General features: G+C 43.4%; 1 protein-coding gene across 2 annotated transcripts in view; it reads right to left on the reverse strand.

The window, feature by feature from the left end:
* The window catches only part of LOC147724873 (microtubule-actin cross-linking factor 1, isoforms 6/7-like), a 540,420-nt gene that overhangs the window by 239,287 nt on the left and 282,359 nt on the right, over positions 1-18,774 (reverse strand). For both annotated transcript variants that reach the window (XM_086966403.1, XM_086966402.1), the window contains exons 10-11: positions 17,669-17,776; positions 9,863-10,081 (exon numbers count right to left, since the gene is read on the reverse strand). In XM_086966403.1, the coding sequence (XP_086822529.1) occupies positions 9,863-10,081; positions 17,669-17,776 (327 nt within the window). The remainder of the gene's footprint in view (positions 1-9,862; positions 10,082-17,668; positions 17,777-18,774) is intronic.

Below are 18,774 nucleotides of genomic sequence, written 5' to 3' on the forward strand. Positions count from 1 at the left end.
TGTCAGCAAAGACTAGAGTTGAGGCCTTACACTCGTCTTTTGAGGGTGAGCATAGGCTTTTACCTCATTAATTAAATTACTTTCCCTACATGAGTTTTTGTAATGATTACACTGTGTGTGACCCTGACACATAATTGGTTAGATACAGACCAGGAAATCACTGTTGGTTCATCTAGGATATTTAATGACTGAGACATGCTAGTTGGCTTGCGATACAATGTATGATGTGTTTCTCGGTCACTGGTCTCCAACGTTTTGACAGGTGACTACGACAGTGGACCCTTATCATACATGCTTGGGCCTGTCAGCAGTACTGAAATACAGTTTTGGTATTTATCACACTTTTTTTATGTATAGCAGAGTGACTAACAGATTGATTGGTCCTGAAGAATGCCCAGAACCTCGTGACGGCATCACTTGATGGGCTGAAACAGGTTGGACCCTTTTTGACAATAGGGATGAAAGTACTTACTCCCCTCTTACTTTTAATCTACCCATCAGGCACACCTAATAAAGTTAGTAATTAGTCCATCATGAGGTAGTTTTATTGCATCACACAGACCGTTCTGCACTCTGCATACCTAAACCACATCAATTACTCACTTAGGGTTCCTATTACACATAAAAATAATCAGGTGGCTCGTCCCCCCTCTTTTCCCCATTTGTTTGGGAGGGAGTTGTAGCCCACATTAGAAATGTGATTGACGGTGTGAGGAGGGACCCTATGATTAAGCATGCCATGTAAGGGTGAGTGGTGGTCTTCGTCCTAAACAAGAATTGTTGTGTACTGGCATAAAAAAAACATTTGTGAAGCCAACGAAGTTGACACCCTTTATGTTTAGGTTTATGGAATTTTTATTGCGCACAAATACCCGAGGGTGTCTCGGCGCATATCGGACTACCTGGGACGGAAAACTGCCTGATAAATCACTGATTGAATAACCAGGTCTTCAGGAGTTTACGAAAGACCATAAGAGTGGGACTGGTTTTGATGAAGAGAGGAAGAGAGTTCCCCAGCCTGGGGGTGGCTACCAGAAAGCGTCTGTCTCCCCAGCTAGTGTTTCTGGTGCAAGGGACTGAGAGGCAATAAGTGCCAGCTGAGCGGAGAGATCTTTGGGGAGTGTAGATCTGAAAAGCATCCTTAAGGAACCTAGGTCCTAGATCATGGATTCCCTTGTAGGCGATACAGAGTGCCTTGAATTTTATCCAACTCTTAACTCTTAGCCAGTGCAAATGACGTATGGCCGAAGAGGTGGGGTGACGACTGGGGATGTTGAGCAGGATTCTGGCTGCAGCATTTTGCACCAATTGTAATTTGGTTAGGATCTTTTCTTGTGTACTGAGGAAGAGGGCGTTGCCATAATCCATTTTGGAGAAAACGAGGGTGGTAATTCATGTTTTCCCAGCATCAGGAGGCAAATATGGCAGCAGTTTCTTGATCTTCCTCAGAGTATAGAAGGAGGATGAGACCACTGCATTTACATGGTCCTTAAACGACAGCCTTTCATCAAACACGACACAGAGGTTTCTGACCTTGGCAACCGGAATGGGGGATGGACCCATTTCACTGAGCCACCAGATGGAGGACCATTGCGGTGAAAGGTTGCCAAAGGTCATCACCTCGGTCTTGTCCGAATTTAATTTCAACCTGTTGCCCGACATCCATGAGCTAATGGCCCGCATCCCCTCCTGGAATTTTGCAGCCACGGCTGGTCCATCCTTATGAACCGCCAACACCAATTGGGTGTCATCCGCATAGGTGGTTAGGCGGAGTCCGTGTGCCTTAATGACCCTCGCTAGGTCAGCCACATAAATATTAAATAATGTGGGACTTAGCGAGGTGCCTTAATGACCCTCGCTAGGTCAGCCACATAAATATTAAATAATGTGGGACTTAGCGAGGAGCCCTGGGGCACCCCACACGGAAGGGTAAAGGTGGGCGAATAGAAAGTGCCCAGTTTCACCGCCTGCGTACGGTTGGCCAGAAACTAAGCAATAAGGTCCCTGGCAAGATGGGTCACCCCCAGGGATGTGACACGACCTTTTGCATCTTTGTGTTTTGTTTATCATTTTTTGAGTATAATTTATTAATATAGTGTTATCTACTAGTTGATATGGGGCCACATGTACGACCCATTCATTTAGCGCCTCGCAATTTACTACACATTGCAAGTCGCAAATTGCGAGGCACTAAATGGGATGTACAACAGTGTGCTTTGTGATTCCCAAAGGGGTTGCAAATTGCGAGGTTCATTAATATTAATGAGCCTCTCGCAATTTGCGAGCACATTGTGAATGCCAGCCCTCCCAGGGATGGTGGCCTGCTGGGCTCAGCAGACCACCATGTCTGGAAATGGTTTTTAATAAAGCAGCTTTTTTTTTTTTTTTTTAAATGCAGCCCATTTTCCTTAAAGGAAAACGGGATGCATTTTTAAAAAAAATAAAACGTTTTTGTTTCATTTTTTAAGGGCAGGTGGTGGTCCCTTGAAACACTGCCTGCCCTTAAAAAAATATTTTGCATGCATTTGCAAATGAGACCTGTTACTAAAGTGCATCATATTGGTTTGTATTGTGCATTGTACTATTTACTAATAAAGCCTTAGAGCCTGACGTAGCGGGCTCTACCGCCCATTAACAAGGGAGCGGGCCTTTAATGACAGGAATAGCCCGCTATGGAGGGCTGTAAGGCTATTAGAACATTCCACCCCTAGACGTAGAATATTCTTATTTGTAAAACAAAGCCCACATGGAGCCTGAGGGGGTTGAAATCCCATCGGGTTCTGTGAGGCCTTTGTTCACCATAACTGCTGTGAACAAACATTGGAATGTTGATGCTCCAGACTTCTACCGGCCAGTAGAAGCCCGGAGCACTCCATCGTCTTCAATGGAGCTCCCAACATTCCAGTGTTCAAATTTAGTGTAGAGAAGCAGTTAATATGGTGTCAGATATCAACATATTGCACAGTTCCAGTGACTATTAAAGCATCAAATATTAAACAGTGCATTGTACCAATTAACATTCACAATGAACCAGTTGTTAATTTAATGCATTAGACCAGTTAGTAATATGGTGCAAAATATCAGATACTGATAAAGTGAAGAAACCCAGATCTGCCTCGTAGTATCTTCATTAAAGTCATAAACTAGAATATTTCCCAGCTACAGCCTAGACTCTGGAGCCCTTTTCGCTGATGTGTTCATTGTCCATTGAATTATAACCAAAGGTTGCCAGTGTCCATATGTTCCTATGATGAGCAGCACACTTTAGGAGCCAATCAAAATCCAAATTCCTAAATAAAGTCTGTAGGACTCCAAATAACCAATTTTAGCCTGTATTACAGCACTAGGTGCATAAAATGTTGGAAGTGTGGAATAAGAAAGGAAAAATGCAGCCCGATAGGCTTTCATTGAAAGCGGAGAAGAAGCACCATGTCACTTCACAATTTCAGGAGTTTCCCCACCAATGATGCGCTGTGCTGGCAGTTGCCTCACAGGGCTGGCTCTATTTTCCCCAGTACCCAACTCTAGGCAGCCGGGGAGGCAGATTCATTAAGGACTTCAATGACAATTCCTACAATGCTGAACTAGGATTACAAGTAAATAACCTTTTCTTCTGCATCATTGGATTTTCATTGACAGTTACATTCTAGGATAGAATATCATGTTATTTAAGGTTATGGAATGATGTTGGGCATCAGGAAAGAAAAAAAGATTATGTATCATTGATTACTTAAGTGTTGAAGGAATTCCCTACTTAAAAATGTTTTGCAGTCTACAGATAGGTTCCTAGAACAGGAAGCTTGAACAACAAGGTACTCCAGTGAGAGAAGGGCTGAAAGTAGTGGTGGCTTCTGGCATTCGTTAGTGGTGGGTGGGGGGGGGGGGAGGGGGGGGGGGAATACAAACAAAACTGAACAGAATTAAAATAAATAAAATGGCACTTACCTGCCACTCCGACAGACTCCGCCTCGCTCCTCTCTGATGACTGTCGACTCAGCTGCACACTGCACAGGCTCCCAGATGCCAATCTGAGTGCTTCTCTCATGCTGAGAACTCTATTCAGACAGTACATCCGCTCTGACAGTAACTGGGAGTCTAGCATTTCTCCAACCCGGCTGTGCAGCACAGCCAGGTTGTAGAAAACTAAGTGCACACTATGGTTTGGCCATTCTAAGACAGCCAGCCAAACCGTCATACGAACTTAAAAGTACCCACCACCACTCCCCCTGCCATGCCTGTCACAGGGGATTGCCTGCCCCGCTGAATACTCGCGTCGTCAGCGATCAGGCAAAAATAAAATGATAATAAAATACTTTTATCATTATTTTATTTTTCATTATTAGCGGGCGGTGCTGCTCTGACATCATAGAGGAGCCACCCCTGGCTGAAAGGAACTCTTGGTCACCTGGAGATGGGCAATAGTGGTAACCTATAAACCAGTTGCCTCAAGGAGTACAAGGGAGTTTCTCCCAGACTATCAAAATGGGCTCTAAAATGGCCTCATTAAAAAGGGAGAAGGGGCGCCAAAGTAGAGGGCAAAAGGACCTCGGCGAGAATGTTGGTCTTATTTTCCGTGGTAGGAAGTTGCAAGTCAAACACTTCCGCATCCTTCACCATCACACTATGAACAGAGACCACTTCAGGTGTTGGTGGACCAGTGGGGAAGTCCATAGCTAGCTCTGGAGACGTACCGAGGCTGTTGGTGGAGGACAGTCCTGAAACTAAGACATCACTCCTAGAGTCTTCTATGGAATCAGATCAGTAGGGTTAGAGTCTGTCCCAAAAATATCATGAAGACCGTTTCTGTACTCTTATGCCTCCAAGAATTGCTGGGCATCCCTACAGGATCTGTTTGGAGACGCTTCTGTGTCTGTGTTGCCGCATCCAGACTCACTGGTGGAGGCAGAGGTGGAATTGACTGCTGAGCGCAGGGTCAAAACAATGTGGCATTAGCACTGGTTCCGTCGGAGTGGCACCAAACGGCATGTGATGCAATGGCATAAACACTGAAAGACGGTATGGGGCTGCTGGTCCCAATGGGACGCCAGTCGGTATTGATGCCTGTGAGCAGATCCAATACATGGCATTGAGGAACACCGCAGGGTCTGACCCTGGAGTCGGGAACTCGGGGAAGGCTGGAGCCCATGCCGGAATATCAGGCAGTGGCTCCACTGGCATCAAAGGTTATGGAAGGTTTGATGGTCACTCCAGAGCCCAGTTTAGTGGTGGAGCAGCACTGCACGGAGGAACTGCCAAGGTCCAGTCAACTAACACTGTCCCCCAGCACAAAGGTCCTATGGGAGTCAGAGTGTGATGGGAAGATTTACCTTTATAATGCTTCTTTGACCTTCTGTGCTCTTTCTTCTTCTTACCCACTGAGGAACAAGATGAAGACCTAGAAGTCTAGACCATTTGTGGTGGCGATGGTCCTCTCTGGCCATGAAGAGCTTAGGTTTGTGTTCTTTTAAGACCTTAGGGTACATGCCAAGGAAAGAAGAACAGGCCAGGAGCCAAGGTCTCAACTCAGACACAAAAGACAAACTGATTGGGTGTATGTAATGGACAAATGTCTCTCTCACAATCCCTCCTAGACTTGAACCCAGATGTTTTGGGAGGGGACATGGTACTGCAATTTGTATTTTAGACTTTGTGTGACGAAACCCCTCAGAGAGAGCAAAGCTTCAGATCTGCACCGAAGGTGCAGAAAAAAAGGGACCGGACATCATTGTACCAGGAAGGTGCTATTTAGAATTGGGGACACTGAATAATCTCACTTTAGGTGTCAACCAAGACCAGTGCCCTTTATTGGCAACTTGAGAGCTTTTGAAGTTTTCTGGATGCATTCTGATGCCTGGGATGGTTTCAAGCATCCTAGGACCGGTTTCTGGCTATCAGCCGTCATCAGCCAGGAAAGCTTGACTCCAGTGGTGTGGAGAGCACGGGACTCACGTCTGAGCATACCCGTCCCACTCGGGGTGACAAATGCAAAAACAACAGTTGATAGAATGCAGAACAATATCATACATTCACCCCAGTACAAAGATCTGGGCCTAAATCCATCGTTTTGCCCAGACGTGGTTCCGGTGTTCACTACGCGACTGGAGTCAAACTATCCTGGCTGATGAAGGGTGATCGCCAGAAACCGGTCCTAGGATGCTTGATTCCGGTCAAGGAAAGACATGGCTTTGCAGTTCCGGCTGGACTGTTCCCATGAGGCACAGGTTCAAGACTGATTTGCATATGGCCATGTCTGGACTGGGGTGGCTTGGTGAGCAAAATAACGATGGATTAAACCCAGATCTGTGATTGGGAGTGAATGTTTTGCCGTTGTGCATCATTCCGTCCATCATCTTGTGTGTTTTACTCTCTCCTTCAAAACATACAATTTTCCTTTCACAGTGTCTATTGCTGCACCTTCGTAAGTCAGACTTTGAACCAGAGCTGAGCTTTATTTTTGTAGGTTGATCTGGAGGCACAACTTGGGGAGAAGATGGGAAGTTGAAAGTGAAGAAGCATTTCATAACAACTTTCTCTGCCCTTTGTGCACCAAGTCATCCAAGTAAGACAGATTCCCTTCCTTCAGAGATAGGATGCTACCACTGGAGAACATTTGGAGAACATGCAGGGAGATAATTTCAGAACGAATGGCAATGCCTTGAACTGATAGGGTTTGTTTCCTACAACACACGAGGAATTTTTTGGGATGTGTTGCTAAGAATACGTGAAAATATGCCTTTTGAAGATTTACTCCGCACATCCAATCGTTTTACCTCACATATGGGATAATATGGTGTAGGGCAAGCATCCTGAATTGTTGATCTCTTGATGAACTTGTTTTGGATCTACATAGCTAAAAATCAGTCTGTAATCTCACTTAAGATATACCAGGAGTATACTTTGTTGCCTTTCTTTAGAGATAGTACTAGCTCTATTGCACATTTTGTAGAATAGATGTTTGGATCGTCCAGATACAAATCTGCTTCGATGTTCATTGTGGAGGAACTAGTGGTGGAATAGCCTTTAGACCGAGTATTTATGAGATACAATATTTAGCACCCGTTTTAATCTTGTGACTCAAGTCCACTCTTCTGCATGCAAATACACTGCTCCCAACATTGTTGTGAAAAACTGGGGCATGGAAATTGTTAGATTGTGTCTGCTTTTAGAGTTGTATTGCTTCGGAGTGAGCCATTTCTGTTGTGGACTTCGGGGACCTGCTTTGATGCAGATTTCTCTGGCTCGCTGCTGTGGTGGCTGACGGGCCAGAGGGTTTTGAAGCCTTCATTGAAAGCACCTCCTATCTCTGGACTTATACTGATGTTTAAAAACGTGTTCTTCTCTGTCAATGCGGCTGCATGTAGGATCTCTGCTTAATTTTTCATTTGAATAATTTCTGAGTTGGTGCAGACCCTAAAAATGGCAAATTCATAATCTTTAATTGGGATTCTGGCTTTAAGGTTTTTAGACTATGCCAAGAAGACCTTTATTATTATTATTATTATTAAATGGGTTTTATTAAGCGCAGACAACCCGGAGGCCTCGTAGCGCTTTTTTATGGAGATCCCTGGCAGCTAACTCCACTGAATTAACTGAAGCACTTGGAACCTGGTTGGATTCAAGCAAAATTTTAATTCAACGATTCTATCAAATGTGACAATGTTTGGCAGGTCAATGAAAGATCCAATGCCATCCAAGATTTCACATTTTTATTTCCCCAGGAAAGCAGTATCTCTGGTATTCTGAGGCAGATAGCAACTGTTCCACCTAGAAAAACGTCCCATCTACCTTTGTGCCTTCTAACACTTGCTTTCTCTCTCCAGAGGGGCAGCGGTCTCTGGCACTGAGGCCGGATATCACAAGTACGGAGTTTGGTTTAAGATCAGTTTTAAAGTCAGGATCCTGTGGAGGAGATCTATTTTTACAGTAGGCGAGGTGTCACACCCTTACTTGTAACTGGCATAAGGAACTTCTCTGCAATGACCAGTAGATCTGGCACTAGGGGGAAGCATGGTTTGGAAGCTGTCCTTGAATTAAATGTTTCTCAAATGACCGATATAGTAGGTTGCGGAGCCTCTAGGGGGGCCACTCTGGCCAAGACCTCATGGAAAGGTGTGATAAAGGATCCTCGAATGGAAATATAGGTATTAATGGAATCAATGATAATGGATGCATATGCGGAGTGATGAGGACTTGAAGCACATTCCGGAGCAATTCACCTCAATTTGGTGTCGGAAAAAGTGATGACGTGGAGGATTTGTTGATTAAGTGGTATCCTTCGAAAACATTAGGATCCCGTCCAGGCACTCAAAACTACTGATTATGTTGCTGTCGAACTCATCGACATCAATGAAGTGGGTGGTATCTCCAATGTTGATTTTCTCGACATCTAAGGAGTTTGAAATTACGCCATTAGGCGTTTTTTCTTCTTCATGAATGGTAAAGGAGTTATCTTTGACATAAGACAGGGTTTCCTTTTCGACATCTATGTGATAAGAGACCTGGTGGATATTGAACGATTGTATGCCTTTGACGTTGCAAACACTTCTCAGATGACAGGTGTTTCATCGATTAAGCATGCTCTCTCTGACAAAGAAATGTGGTCATTGTCGAGCAAGCCTTTGAAGAAAGCAGGTTGGTGCTGATGCTCTCAACACTGTTAGTTTTGACACTGAGAATGGGACTATCTTGAAAACGTTGCTTTTACGTTTTTTGGGATCTACTCTTCAGGAAGTCCTTTTCAGGTGCTGTTTTTTTCTCGGACAATCCATGGGAGGATGTTTTTTCAAGTATCTTCTTGTTCTCCTTCTCAGCTCTTTCTTCTTGTAGCATTCTTCAGAGTTATAAACCTTCCTGGACTATCAGCGACCTTTTGGGGAACAGATTTTGACAAATGCCACATTCTTTCAAGGAAGGTGAAACCAGGAGATATACCATGTAAACATGGGAGGGGGGAGGTCTGAGAGGGCTTCTTTCTCCCATAGGAGGCGCCCTTTTCCAACACAGAAGGCATTTGAATGAAAACAAATCTGTCAAACACAAGAAACAAAATAATTCTGCTCAATACTAGGATGTAGAAGACATCCAGTTAATGTGAAAAATCTGAAGAGTTGTCTAAATAGCAGGCAAAATAAAGATTTGTTACCACATGAGCTCCAAGATCATACAGGAACCGTGAAGAAAACTGTGAGGCAACTGCCAGGACAGTGCATCATGGGTAGGGGAAGGTCTTGAAATCTTAAAGGAACAGGGCACTTTCTCAGCTTTCAGTCTAGATCTGTAGAGGCACATTTTTTCTTATTATTATATACTTCCACCAATTTATGCGCTTACGATGTTGTAATGCAGGCGTGCAATTGGTTATTTGGAATACTACAGACTACTGCCAGGAAAAATGTTGCCTTGATAGGCTCTTATAGGGTGCTGCTCTTTACATGGGCACTGGCGCCATCTGGATATAATTAGATGAACAAAGTAATTATGTAAAGCGTTATGGGGTCTATGCAAGCATTGTATAAATATTCTAACATTTGTCACTACGAGTGCAGATCCTACGATGCAGAATATCAGTTACTTATGCAGTGTCACTTATAGCATTGTACCAGCATTAGATCTTTATACTGTGCATTATTTATCTTAAACAGTGTGTCCGTTATCAATATAACTGAACCTATAGGGGCCTGGAGCTATCATATCACAGCAGATCATTTATGAACACACTGATCATAATACAGCTTATAATATCTCATAATTCCTCATAAGAGTCCTAAAGATGAAAGGTGGGCTGTGAAACGCTACCCGTGAATACCCTCTGGTGAGCAAACATCATTGCTTCATGGGTCTACATTGGTGAGGTCAACGTTACCTGCAGGAGCTCTTGCTGCTCTTTGAAGGACTCGTACGTGAAGGAGTTTGGAGACAAGTGACCAATCTCCGCCCTCGTTTCCTCCATCCAGGGAGCCAATTCGCTGTGGGTCTCCGAGAACTGCGCCAGCAAAGACTGCACGTGCTCCAGTTGCATGGCAGCGGACGAGCTCTTCCTGTAGATGTGCGGTGCCTGCTCTGCCAGGGACGCCAGGGCTGGCTGGAAAACAAATGGAAGGTATCTGTTTATAGAAAGAAGAGGCATCCATTGGGCCTTTTGGGAAAGGCCAATATTGCTATTTGATGCCAGGTACTATAGACACCAGCCCTGTCACAACTAATGTTATCTATTTCAGCACATTTTACTTAAAACAAGATGTAGAGAATTTACCAGACGTTCTGCCAAATCTTGACAGTTCATGGAGCTTAATTTGGGCCTGCACAGTTGCACCATATTTCTTATGGCAAAGTTATTCGAATATTTTGATTTGAACCTTCAATGGATGTCCCAAATTTTCTTTTTCTAAAAATGCAAAGCAATTTGGGAACTGCTAGTTGGTGGACTGGTGTTCAACTGCACTTATGATTTTTACCAATGACACTCCATTGCATTCAAGTATGGGGTGTGTGGTTAGGATGAGACAAGTTTGTGTCGCTACAGAAGGCCACTGCTAACAATTCCTACCAGAAGCAATGAAGGAAGACGTAAACAAAAGAGGGAAATGGAAAAGGAAATGTTACTTACTTGTCATTCTATTTATGCATAATAGGTATTCTCACTGATTTCATAAACGTAGAATAGTACTAGCTTCTTTGTGTATTATATATATATATATATATATATATATATATATATATATATATATATATATATATATATATATATATATATATATATATATATATATATATATTTCTGATGTCTGAGGTAGCCAGCTCAATGTTGAACAGTCTGGCAACACCTTCAAACGTCCAGGCCAGGCTTAACTAAACCATGTTTTTGTGGAATGCTACAGTGATATAATTATGTAATGTAATGTAAACAAGTATTTATAGAGCGCAAACTGTCGCTCCGGAAGGAGCATCCTGGCGCTGGAAAGGTAGCTTCCATGGAATATCCGAAGGAGCGCTAGATGACAGCAAACACATATGAGTCTGGCAGATTATATAATTGTGAACCACATTGCAGCATTTGATTTGACAAATGCCATACAGAAAAGACACTGACCTAAAACCCTGCTGCAGCTGCAGAGAATACAATGAACGTAAATGTGCCAGTCGGGTTAAAATGCATCAGCTGCACTCAGCACATAATGTAACTAAGACAGCCAGCAGCTTCCATTACTCCGCATGGACTGAACTGGACGTTTGCCTCACAGGCTTAGTTATTTTCAGTTAACAGGATTAAATAATATTTGAAAGGAATTATCAGTATATAAATAAATTGCATTGTTAGCCAGGGAGGAGGGAGGATTGTTCAGGACTTCAGTGAGAATACTTGCGATGCACACCTACAAATAAAATTACAAGTAACATTTCATTCTGCATCGTAGGGTTCTCACTGATTGTCATAACTGTACAATAGAGTAACAAGCATATCTCGGCTTCACAGCAGTCAATGCAATAAACAAAATTAACTATGTACTAATGAACCTGAAGAAAAGTCAAGAAATCATCTTAGGTTAATTAATTTAATAACGTTTGCAGAGCTGATTGTCCCACTAGGGCAGGCATCTCCAATGAGTACCTCATAAGTTACTGGTAGCTTTCCAGCTACACATAAGTAGCTATCCTGTGTATAACCCATATTAATAAAGGAGGTCCAGCTTGGTTGAATATATACATTCACTGAAGAAAACACATTTTACAGGGACGTTATAGTTAGGAAATAGAAATAAAAAACCTTAGAAATTCACTGGAAAAAAAAACAAAGGCTAAAGAGACTTTATAGTTATGACCTCACATATTACAACACTCATGACCTTGTTCGTGACATCACTGATGACATCAACACGTCATCCCACGAATGTGTTAGGTAAATGGTTCTGAGACTTAAAGATACATACTAAGCTACAGCATAAGTTAAATTACTGTTCTTTCTGTACTAGTAATTAGCCATAATATTTCTAACATATCTCATCAGAGTGACTGTGTGACTGTCTGTATCAGTGTGCAAGTGGATGGCTGTATGGGTGTGGAAGTGGTTGTATGGATGTGTTAGTGGGTATATGACTAGCTGTAGGGGTGAGTGAGTGGCTGTATTGGAGAGCGAGTGGGTGTGTGAGTGGCTGTATGGGCAAGGTAGTGGCTGTGTGAGTGGCTGTATTGGAGTGTGAGTGGCTATGTGAGTGGGTGTGTTGGTGGCTGTATGGGTGAGGGAGTGGCTGTATGGGTGAGGGAGTGGCTATATGGGTGAGGGAGTGGCATATGGGTGAGGGAGTGGGTGTGTGAGTGACTGCAAAGGTGAGTGAGTGGCTGTGTGATTTTCTATACATGTGATTTTGTGGGTGTGTGAGGGTTTGTATGGTTGTATGAAGTGGTTCTGTGGGTATGTGAGAGGCTGTATGGGGAAGATAGGGGGTGTGTGAGTTTCACATGCCCATAGGGACATAGTAGTTTTCACTAAGTTAGCATGAGCACACTGCAGCTGGCCTGATGCTTTGCACACATTACTACACGTCTTCATTTTCGCAATGACTGACTCTCTGCAAGCCCCTGTGAATTTGACTGAATATTGTGAGCAAGGTCGAACAACAATGCCCCTTGTTATTTTGTTCTGGCCAGGTCTGAGCCCTTAGACAAAACATATTGATGCAGCTGTTTGGACAAACACACTTTGGTCTTATTAGAATACACAAACAGGGAGCACTCACTTGGAGAGGAACCTTTCCAGGGAGAAGAGCAAGACAGCACCCATGATGTAGAACTACCGTCTATAGGTTAAGGTATGGGGTCTGCTGAAAAATCCCAGAGATCTTCTTATATATAATAATACTGCTTCTTAGCAAGGGGAGGGAGGTTAGGTTCTACTGTCTTTTCATTATGACATCCCTTTTCATGATAATTGTACTAGCTGCTGTGCTAACTGTATTTGTACTATGCATTTTCCTGTTTGCTGTGGCACGTATACTGCATGTTAGGGCATGTTAGTTAAAATAAATATTTTAAACTATTCCGTGTCAGATCTTATTGTGGACAAGTACAAGAGGGAGAGCGAAAGGGTGTGTCTTGTTCCAGTGATTCCCGAGAGATCTGGAAGTGTTGAGGTCCGGGGTGTCTAATCATTTGTTTCTCTGTGAGTGAGAAGGAGAGCAAGTGAGACACTATAGCTAGTCTGTCCTGGGCTAATGGGTACTAAGGGGGTATGAAGACTCAGTCCCTATGCACCAAGGTCCAATAATCATACACATAGTTATGTGTTTGTGCAGAATCCCTGCAACATGAGTAGCAGTATTGGTGAGCGAGTAGCAGTGTGAGTGGCTCTATGGGTGAGTATGTGGGTGTGTGAGTAGCTGTAAAGGTGTATGAGTGGGTATGTAAGTGTCTGTATGACTGTTTTTTATGAGTGGCTGTATTGGTGAGTGAGTGGGTGCACAAGTGGTAATATGGGTGAGTTGGTGGGTGGGAGTGGAAGTATGAATGAGTGGCTCTACGGATGAGTGATTGGTTGTGTGAGTACTGGCATGGGTATGTGAGGGTTTTGTGGGAGTAGGTGTTTGAGAGGTTCTGTGGATAATGTCAACAGTGATGTCATTTGAGATGTCATCAGTGAGTAAAATGTGAGGTCAAAAGCAGCACATTGCATGGGCATAAGTTATAGTTAGCTCAGGTAACTATAACTGCTGAATATCACTGGTTTTGTACGAGTAAAATCGGAGTCCAACTATACCGTCCCTCTGACCTTTACTTTTTCAGTGAATTTCTAAGTTTTTTAAAATTCTATTTCCTAACTATAATGTCCCTGTAACCTTTGTTTTTTTCAATGAAGTTCCAATGTTTTTTAAATTTTATTTCCCAACTGTAACGTCCATGTAACTTGTTTTTTTAAGTGAATTTCCGAACTGTAAAGTGCAACCTTTGAGAGTGAGTGCATGAGTGTCTCAGTGGGTGGTGGGTGTGAGAGTGGGTGTGTGGGTGTCTAAGTGGGTCAGGGAGTAGCTGCATTAGTGTCTCACTGGGTGTGTGAGTGGGTATAAGAATGTCTGAGTGGGTTTGTGAGTTACTCCATGAATGTGTCAGTCTGTGAGTGAGTGCATAAGAGCCTGAGTAGGTCTGTGAGTGAGTGCATGAGAGCTTGAGTAGGTCTGTGAGGGAGTGCATGAGTGGGTCCATGAGTGGGTGTCAGTGTCCAAGTGGGCTTGCGACTGCCTCCACAAGCCAGTCTGTGAGTGAGTAAGTGAGTGCATGAGTGTCTCAGTGGGTCTGTCAGTGGGTGCATGATTCTCTCATTGAGTCTGTGAGTGAGTGTGAGTCTAGGAACGGGTTTGTGAGTGAATACATGAGTGTCTCAGTAGGTCTGTGAGTGCATGAGTATGTGAATGGGTGCTTGAGTAAGATTGAGTTTGTGAGTGGGTGTATGAGTGTCTCATAGGGTCTAAGAGTAGGTGTGTGAGTGCCCAAGTGCCGGGGACCACCACCTCCTAAGGGATACCTTAAAAATTATGTGGGGGACATTCGCAGATCGCCCGGGCCCCAGGGACCTCACCGGGACCAAATTCTATCTTTAAAGTGGGATGGGGCTGATTTCAGCCCAAGGGACCCCATACCCTGGGGTCCAGTCACAAAAAAATGAGGGAGAGGGGCCAAGCATCCGCCTGGACTGAATTTGGCCCAAGGGACACCATCTCCCGGTGCCTGGCCTCTTCATTGTGGGTGCCCTGGAACCCACTCAGGGCATCTAGACACCCTCGTTGGGGACCGCAGAGCAAGCCTTAAGGCCTCCGTTGTCCCTGCTGGCTCCCTGTGGGAGGCCTGGTAAACTTGCAGCTCCGTGTCTGTGGGAACAATCACTTCCTCTGTTTTACAGCGGGCAAGGAAACAGACTAAAACTCCTCTCCCAGCAAGCATGGGTTGTTCCATAACTCTCGCTTGCTGAGAGTGGGGTTTGTGTTTGCTGTGACTTGATGGGAGCTGTCAGAGCAAACAGCTATGTCCCAGGGGTGGGCACCTCTGGGACACAGCAAGAGCCTGATCTGGGGCTAGAAGTCCCCAAGGCACAGGCCAACCCTGGGAAGCTTGTGGCCTTCGAGGTCCTATATGGTCCAGGAGGGGGGCCAGGCGCCCACCCTCCCACTTTACAAATGGTATTTTGGCATGAACAATTTTATATTTTAAAGCCCTGGGGATGTTGGGATCCACATGGCCCCCGCACTATTTGTAAAAATTAAAGACCTGGGGAGGGAGCGGTTCCCAGGGAGATGGGTGGGGGTCCACACAGCCCTGAAGTAATACAAACATAAGCCCTGGGGGGAGGTGGTGGTCCCCGTGGCATAAACATGCCCATGGAGGGTAAACACATCCGCCTCCCTCCTTAAATTTAATAAAGCAGGCATACCCCAGGGATCTGGCCCACCCGAGGGCATAATTAAAAACATGCATGGGAGACAATTTTGCTTAAAATTCGTGGATCAACTCGCAGCAACACTAAATTCTTTTTTTTTTTTTAACCCAAGTGTGGTCCCTCTTAGACCTCACCATTACATCTAGGGGTCAGGGTATTGCTACCCTGCTTCCTTTTCTATGTTTTTAACATTACTGCGGGACTCGGCAAGTCGAGTTCCAAGATGGCTGCAAACACTTCCTGGTTGAAGTGTTGGCAGCCAATCAGATTACAGGACTGGGATTGTCGGATCCGCAGAGGATCCGTTCCCCTAGATATACAAATTTGGATTTTGGCTAATATCTCTGAACTGATTTACACCAAATCACAAAAAAGCATTTCTGGACCAATATCTGCCAAATTTGGTGTAATTCAGTCCAGAGGTTTGGGCGATAATCATGTCTAAAATCCCAATGGGAATTGACTTGGGATAACGCATTTAGGAGACCCCTCTTTTCCTCTGCCCCCACCCACTCCCACCTGTCAGACAGCAGCTGAAGTGGCTGGCAAATTGGCTTTGAAAAATTTGTGAGGATTCGTAAACAGCGCCTAAGTTATTAGCAAAACAAAAAACCCTTACTGGTGATCACCAGTAAATAGTTATAGTTAGGACAAAGATTCAATAGTAAAAGTGTTTTTGTTTTGCTAATAACTTTGGCACTGTTTGACGAATCCGCACAAAAAGATACATTACATATACACATAGCATGTTTTTAGATCTTCACACTACAAATCTATCACGAAGGTGGCTTTCTCTAGCAGCATCACATGAATCACCTTTAACCAATCCGCGGTTACCAGAATATTGGGAGACATCAAATTCTTTGCTGCTACACTGGTGGCAGGAATTTAGCATTTTAGGGGGACACTGCATAAATAATGCATAACATATTAGACACTAATAATCAACCAGCCTCTGTCTCTCGAAATTTGTCATTTGCCTCCCCATCCTCAGCTTGCATCAGTAATTTTAGTTCCAGTTCCAATTTCTCCTACCTAGCCTTTTCTTTTCTTTTGTTGAAGTGAAATCTAAAATGGTTCTTCTTCTGTAGGCTTCTGGTTCCTCCCACAGAAAGAGGAGAATCGCAGTTTGGTTTAAGTATTAATTAAACAGCAACACAATGGCTTAAGTGGTATTCATTCACACCTTGCTACAAAATACTTACTGGTGCATAGCAATTTAGGCGCTTCCCAGCAGCTCTCAAATAAACCCATATCCCATGGAGCTCATTGGCTTATAAATATGCATCTGGAAAACTGTGATGAGCTGTGCAATTGGTAGATATGTGCTTTTGCAGAGGGGAAAGCCCACCATTCCCACACATCACATATTTCCTTGCAAAGATTGTACCTCTTCTATAAAATTCTTGGAAGGGTCAGTGGTGGAAAGGAGGAAGTAAGCTTGAAAGATGAGGATATTGCAATCTTAACACAGCCTCTTGAAACTGAAGGGTGTACAAATGCGCAAAGATCCACGACCTTTGAAGTCACATTTGATAGGCATGCAGCTGGTCAAGTTTAATTAAACATTTCAAAAGTGCTTTTAATCTAGCCAAAACAAACACACATTGCATTCAACTGCCTATACACCATGCCTTGTTTTGGCTGATTAACAAAGCAAAACAGATTTAAAGCACACTAGAAATCAGGCCAATGTTTCCTTGCTGAAGATGGTCTTAAGAATGACTGGGCAAACCATTTGCATTATTTCTCTGAAAGATATTTGTGTTCTTTAATGGATCAATCCTGAGTGATGTCCCCCATGTGAAACTTCAGCCCCAAAGGTTAGGTGTGGTTGTACCAATGTCTGAAAGTAGCTTAGTTCATTTAAGATAATAAATGCATTCATCCTCTTTCCCGTGGAAGGGCTTCTTTCTCTGTTGGCAATTAACTTCCATATGGGGAGCAACTAATTTTATAAAGACTGGGCATAAGCAAATACATTAAACTACAAAATTACCACTACTTGTAAAATAGTTCACAAGCATAGATTTCTTTATCCTGAAATTTTGTAGAGTGCTGTGTATTATCTTTTGGTTACTCCAGAGCGCTTGGTTGGTGAAGAATAGATAAACAGAATGACAGGATGGAGAGGTCCCATCGCAGGTAAGTAACACTTAGATTGGCAAACAACCACAGATCATCATTTGAACATCACCTGTCTCTACCGGTGGGTCAACGTGTGCAGTAGCTTGAGGAGTCGCTTACCTCTAGGCTTTGCTGAATGGCTGGTGGACAATAAACGAGCAGAGTCTTGGAGAGTCCCAGAAGTCGGTCAATGATACTTTGGTGCTGAAGGATCTCCACAGCCAGAAGCTGGAAAAAATACAAGCCAACAACTCAGGCCAAACCTTCACCATACTCCATGTTTTGAAAGTGCAAATGTCTAAGAATAGCAATATGCTGATTAAGTTTTTAGCATTGAATTGGTTAATTGTACACTGCTGATTTAAGAGGTCGCACAACATGACCATAAAGTGACACACAGGACTAGAGCAGCAGAGAGGATATCAAAGTAGCTGTTTTGAAGATTGCTATAGATACATCTAATTCATTGTGATCCATAAGTCACTCCAAAATAACTTTACAATAGCATACAATGCGTTTGATTGATTATGCAATTGATGTTTAATCATTTCCTATACCCTAATTTTATGGCCATCTTACTGTTGCTCCATTACTGGGGTGTGTTCCATAAGATCCAATGCCAAATCCCATATAAATTAAGCAAGAGTTTGAGGATAAACCAACACGAAGAAGGGTCCCCAATGTAAAATTGCCCTCCCTTATTTTTGAACATCATTTACTAGTCATTGTCTCGGTTGAAAATCAGGCAGTGACCCTTTACTGTCCACCAGGAAACATCAGTTTCTTAATCAATGATCTTAAGTTTGTGCTGGAAAATACACCAGACCCTACACCAGTCATCAACATGAGGCTTTAGTCTCAACGAAGCCAACAGACATTTGTTCGGTTCCTTGCTAACCACTCATTTGTCACCCACACACTTCATTGGCTGCTGACTTCTTATGATTCAAATGCATAAACCACTCATTCCCCACGAACCCCTGCTCTCTGAGCGCCTCTGATCATGGCATAGTACCCACCATTATCCATTCAACTGACAGGTCAGTCATTAAATCACCTGTAATTACATTGCTGTAGATTACATTGTGAAAATCCTATCTTGATTGCCTATACATTGTGATGTTTTGCCTCACGGTACCTTTACATCACAGCTTAGATAAGGTGGAAATGTCTCTTAAAACATACTATTTCACATGAAAAAAACCTAGAAAATTCACTGGTTACAG

The sequence above is a fragment of the Lissotriton vulgaris genome, chromosome 4_1 (assembly GCF_964263255.1).
Source record: "Lissotriton vulgaris chromosome 4_1, aLisVul1.2, whole genome shotgun sequence".
Classification (NCBI taxonomy): domain Eukaryota; kingdom Metazoa; phylum Chordata; class Amphibia; order Caudata; family Salamandridae; genus Lissotriton; species Lissotriton vulgaris.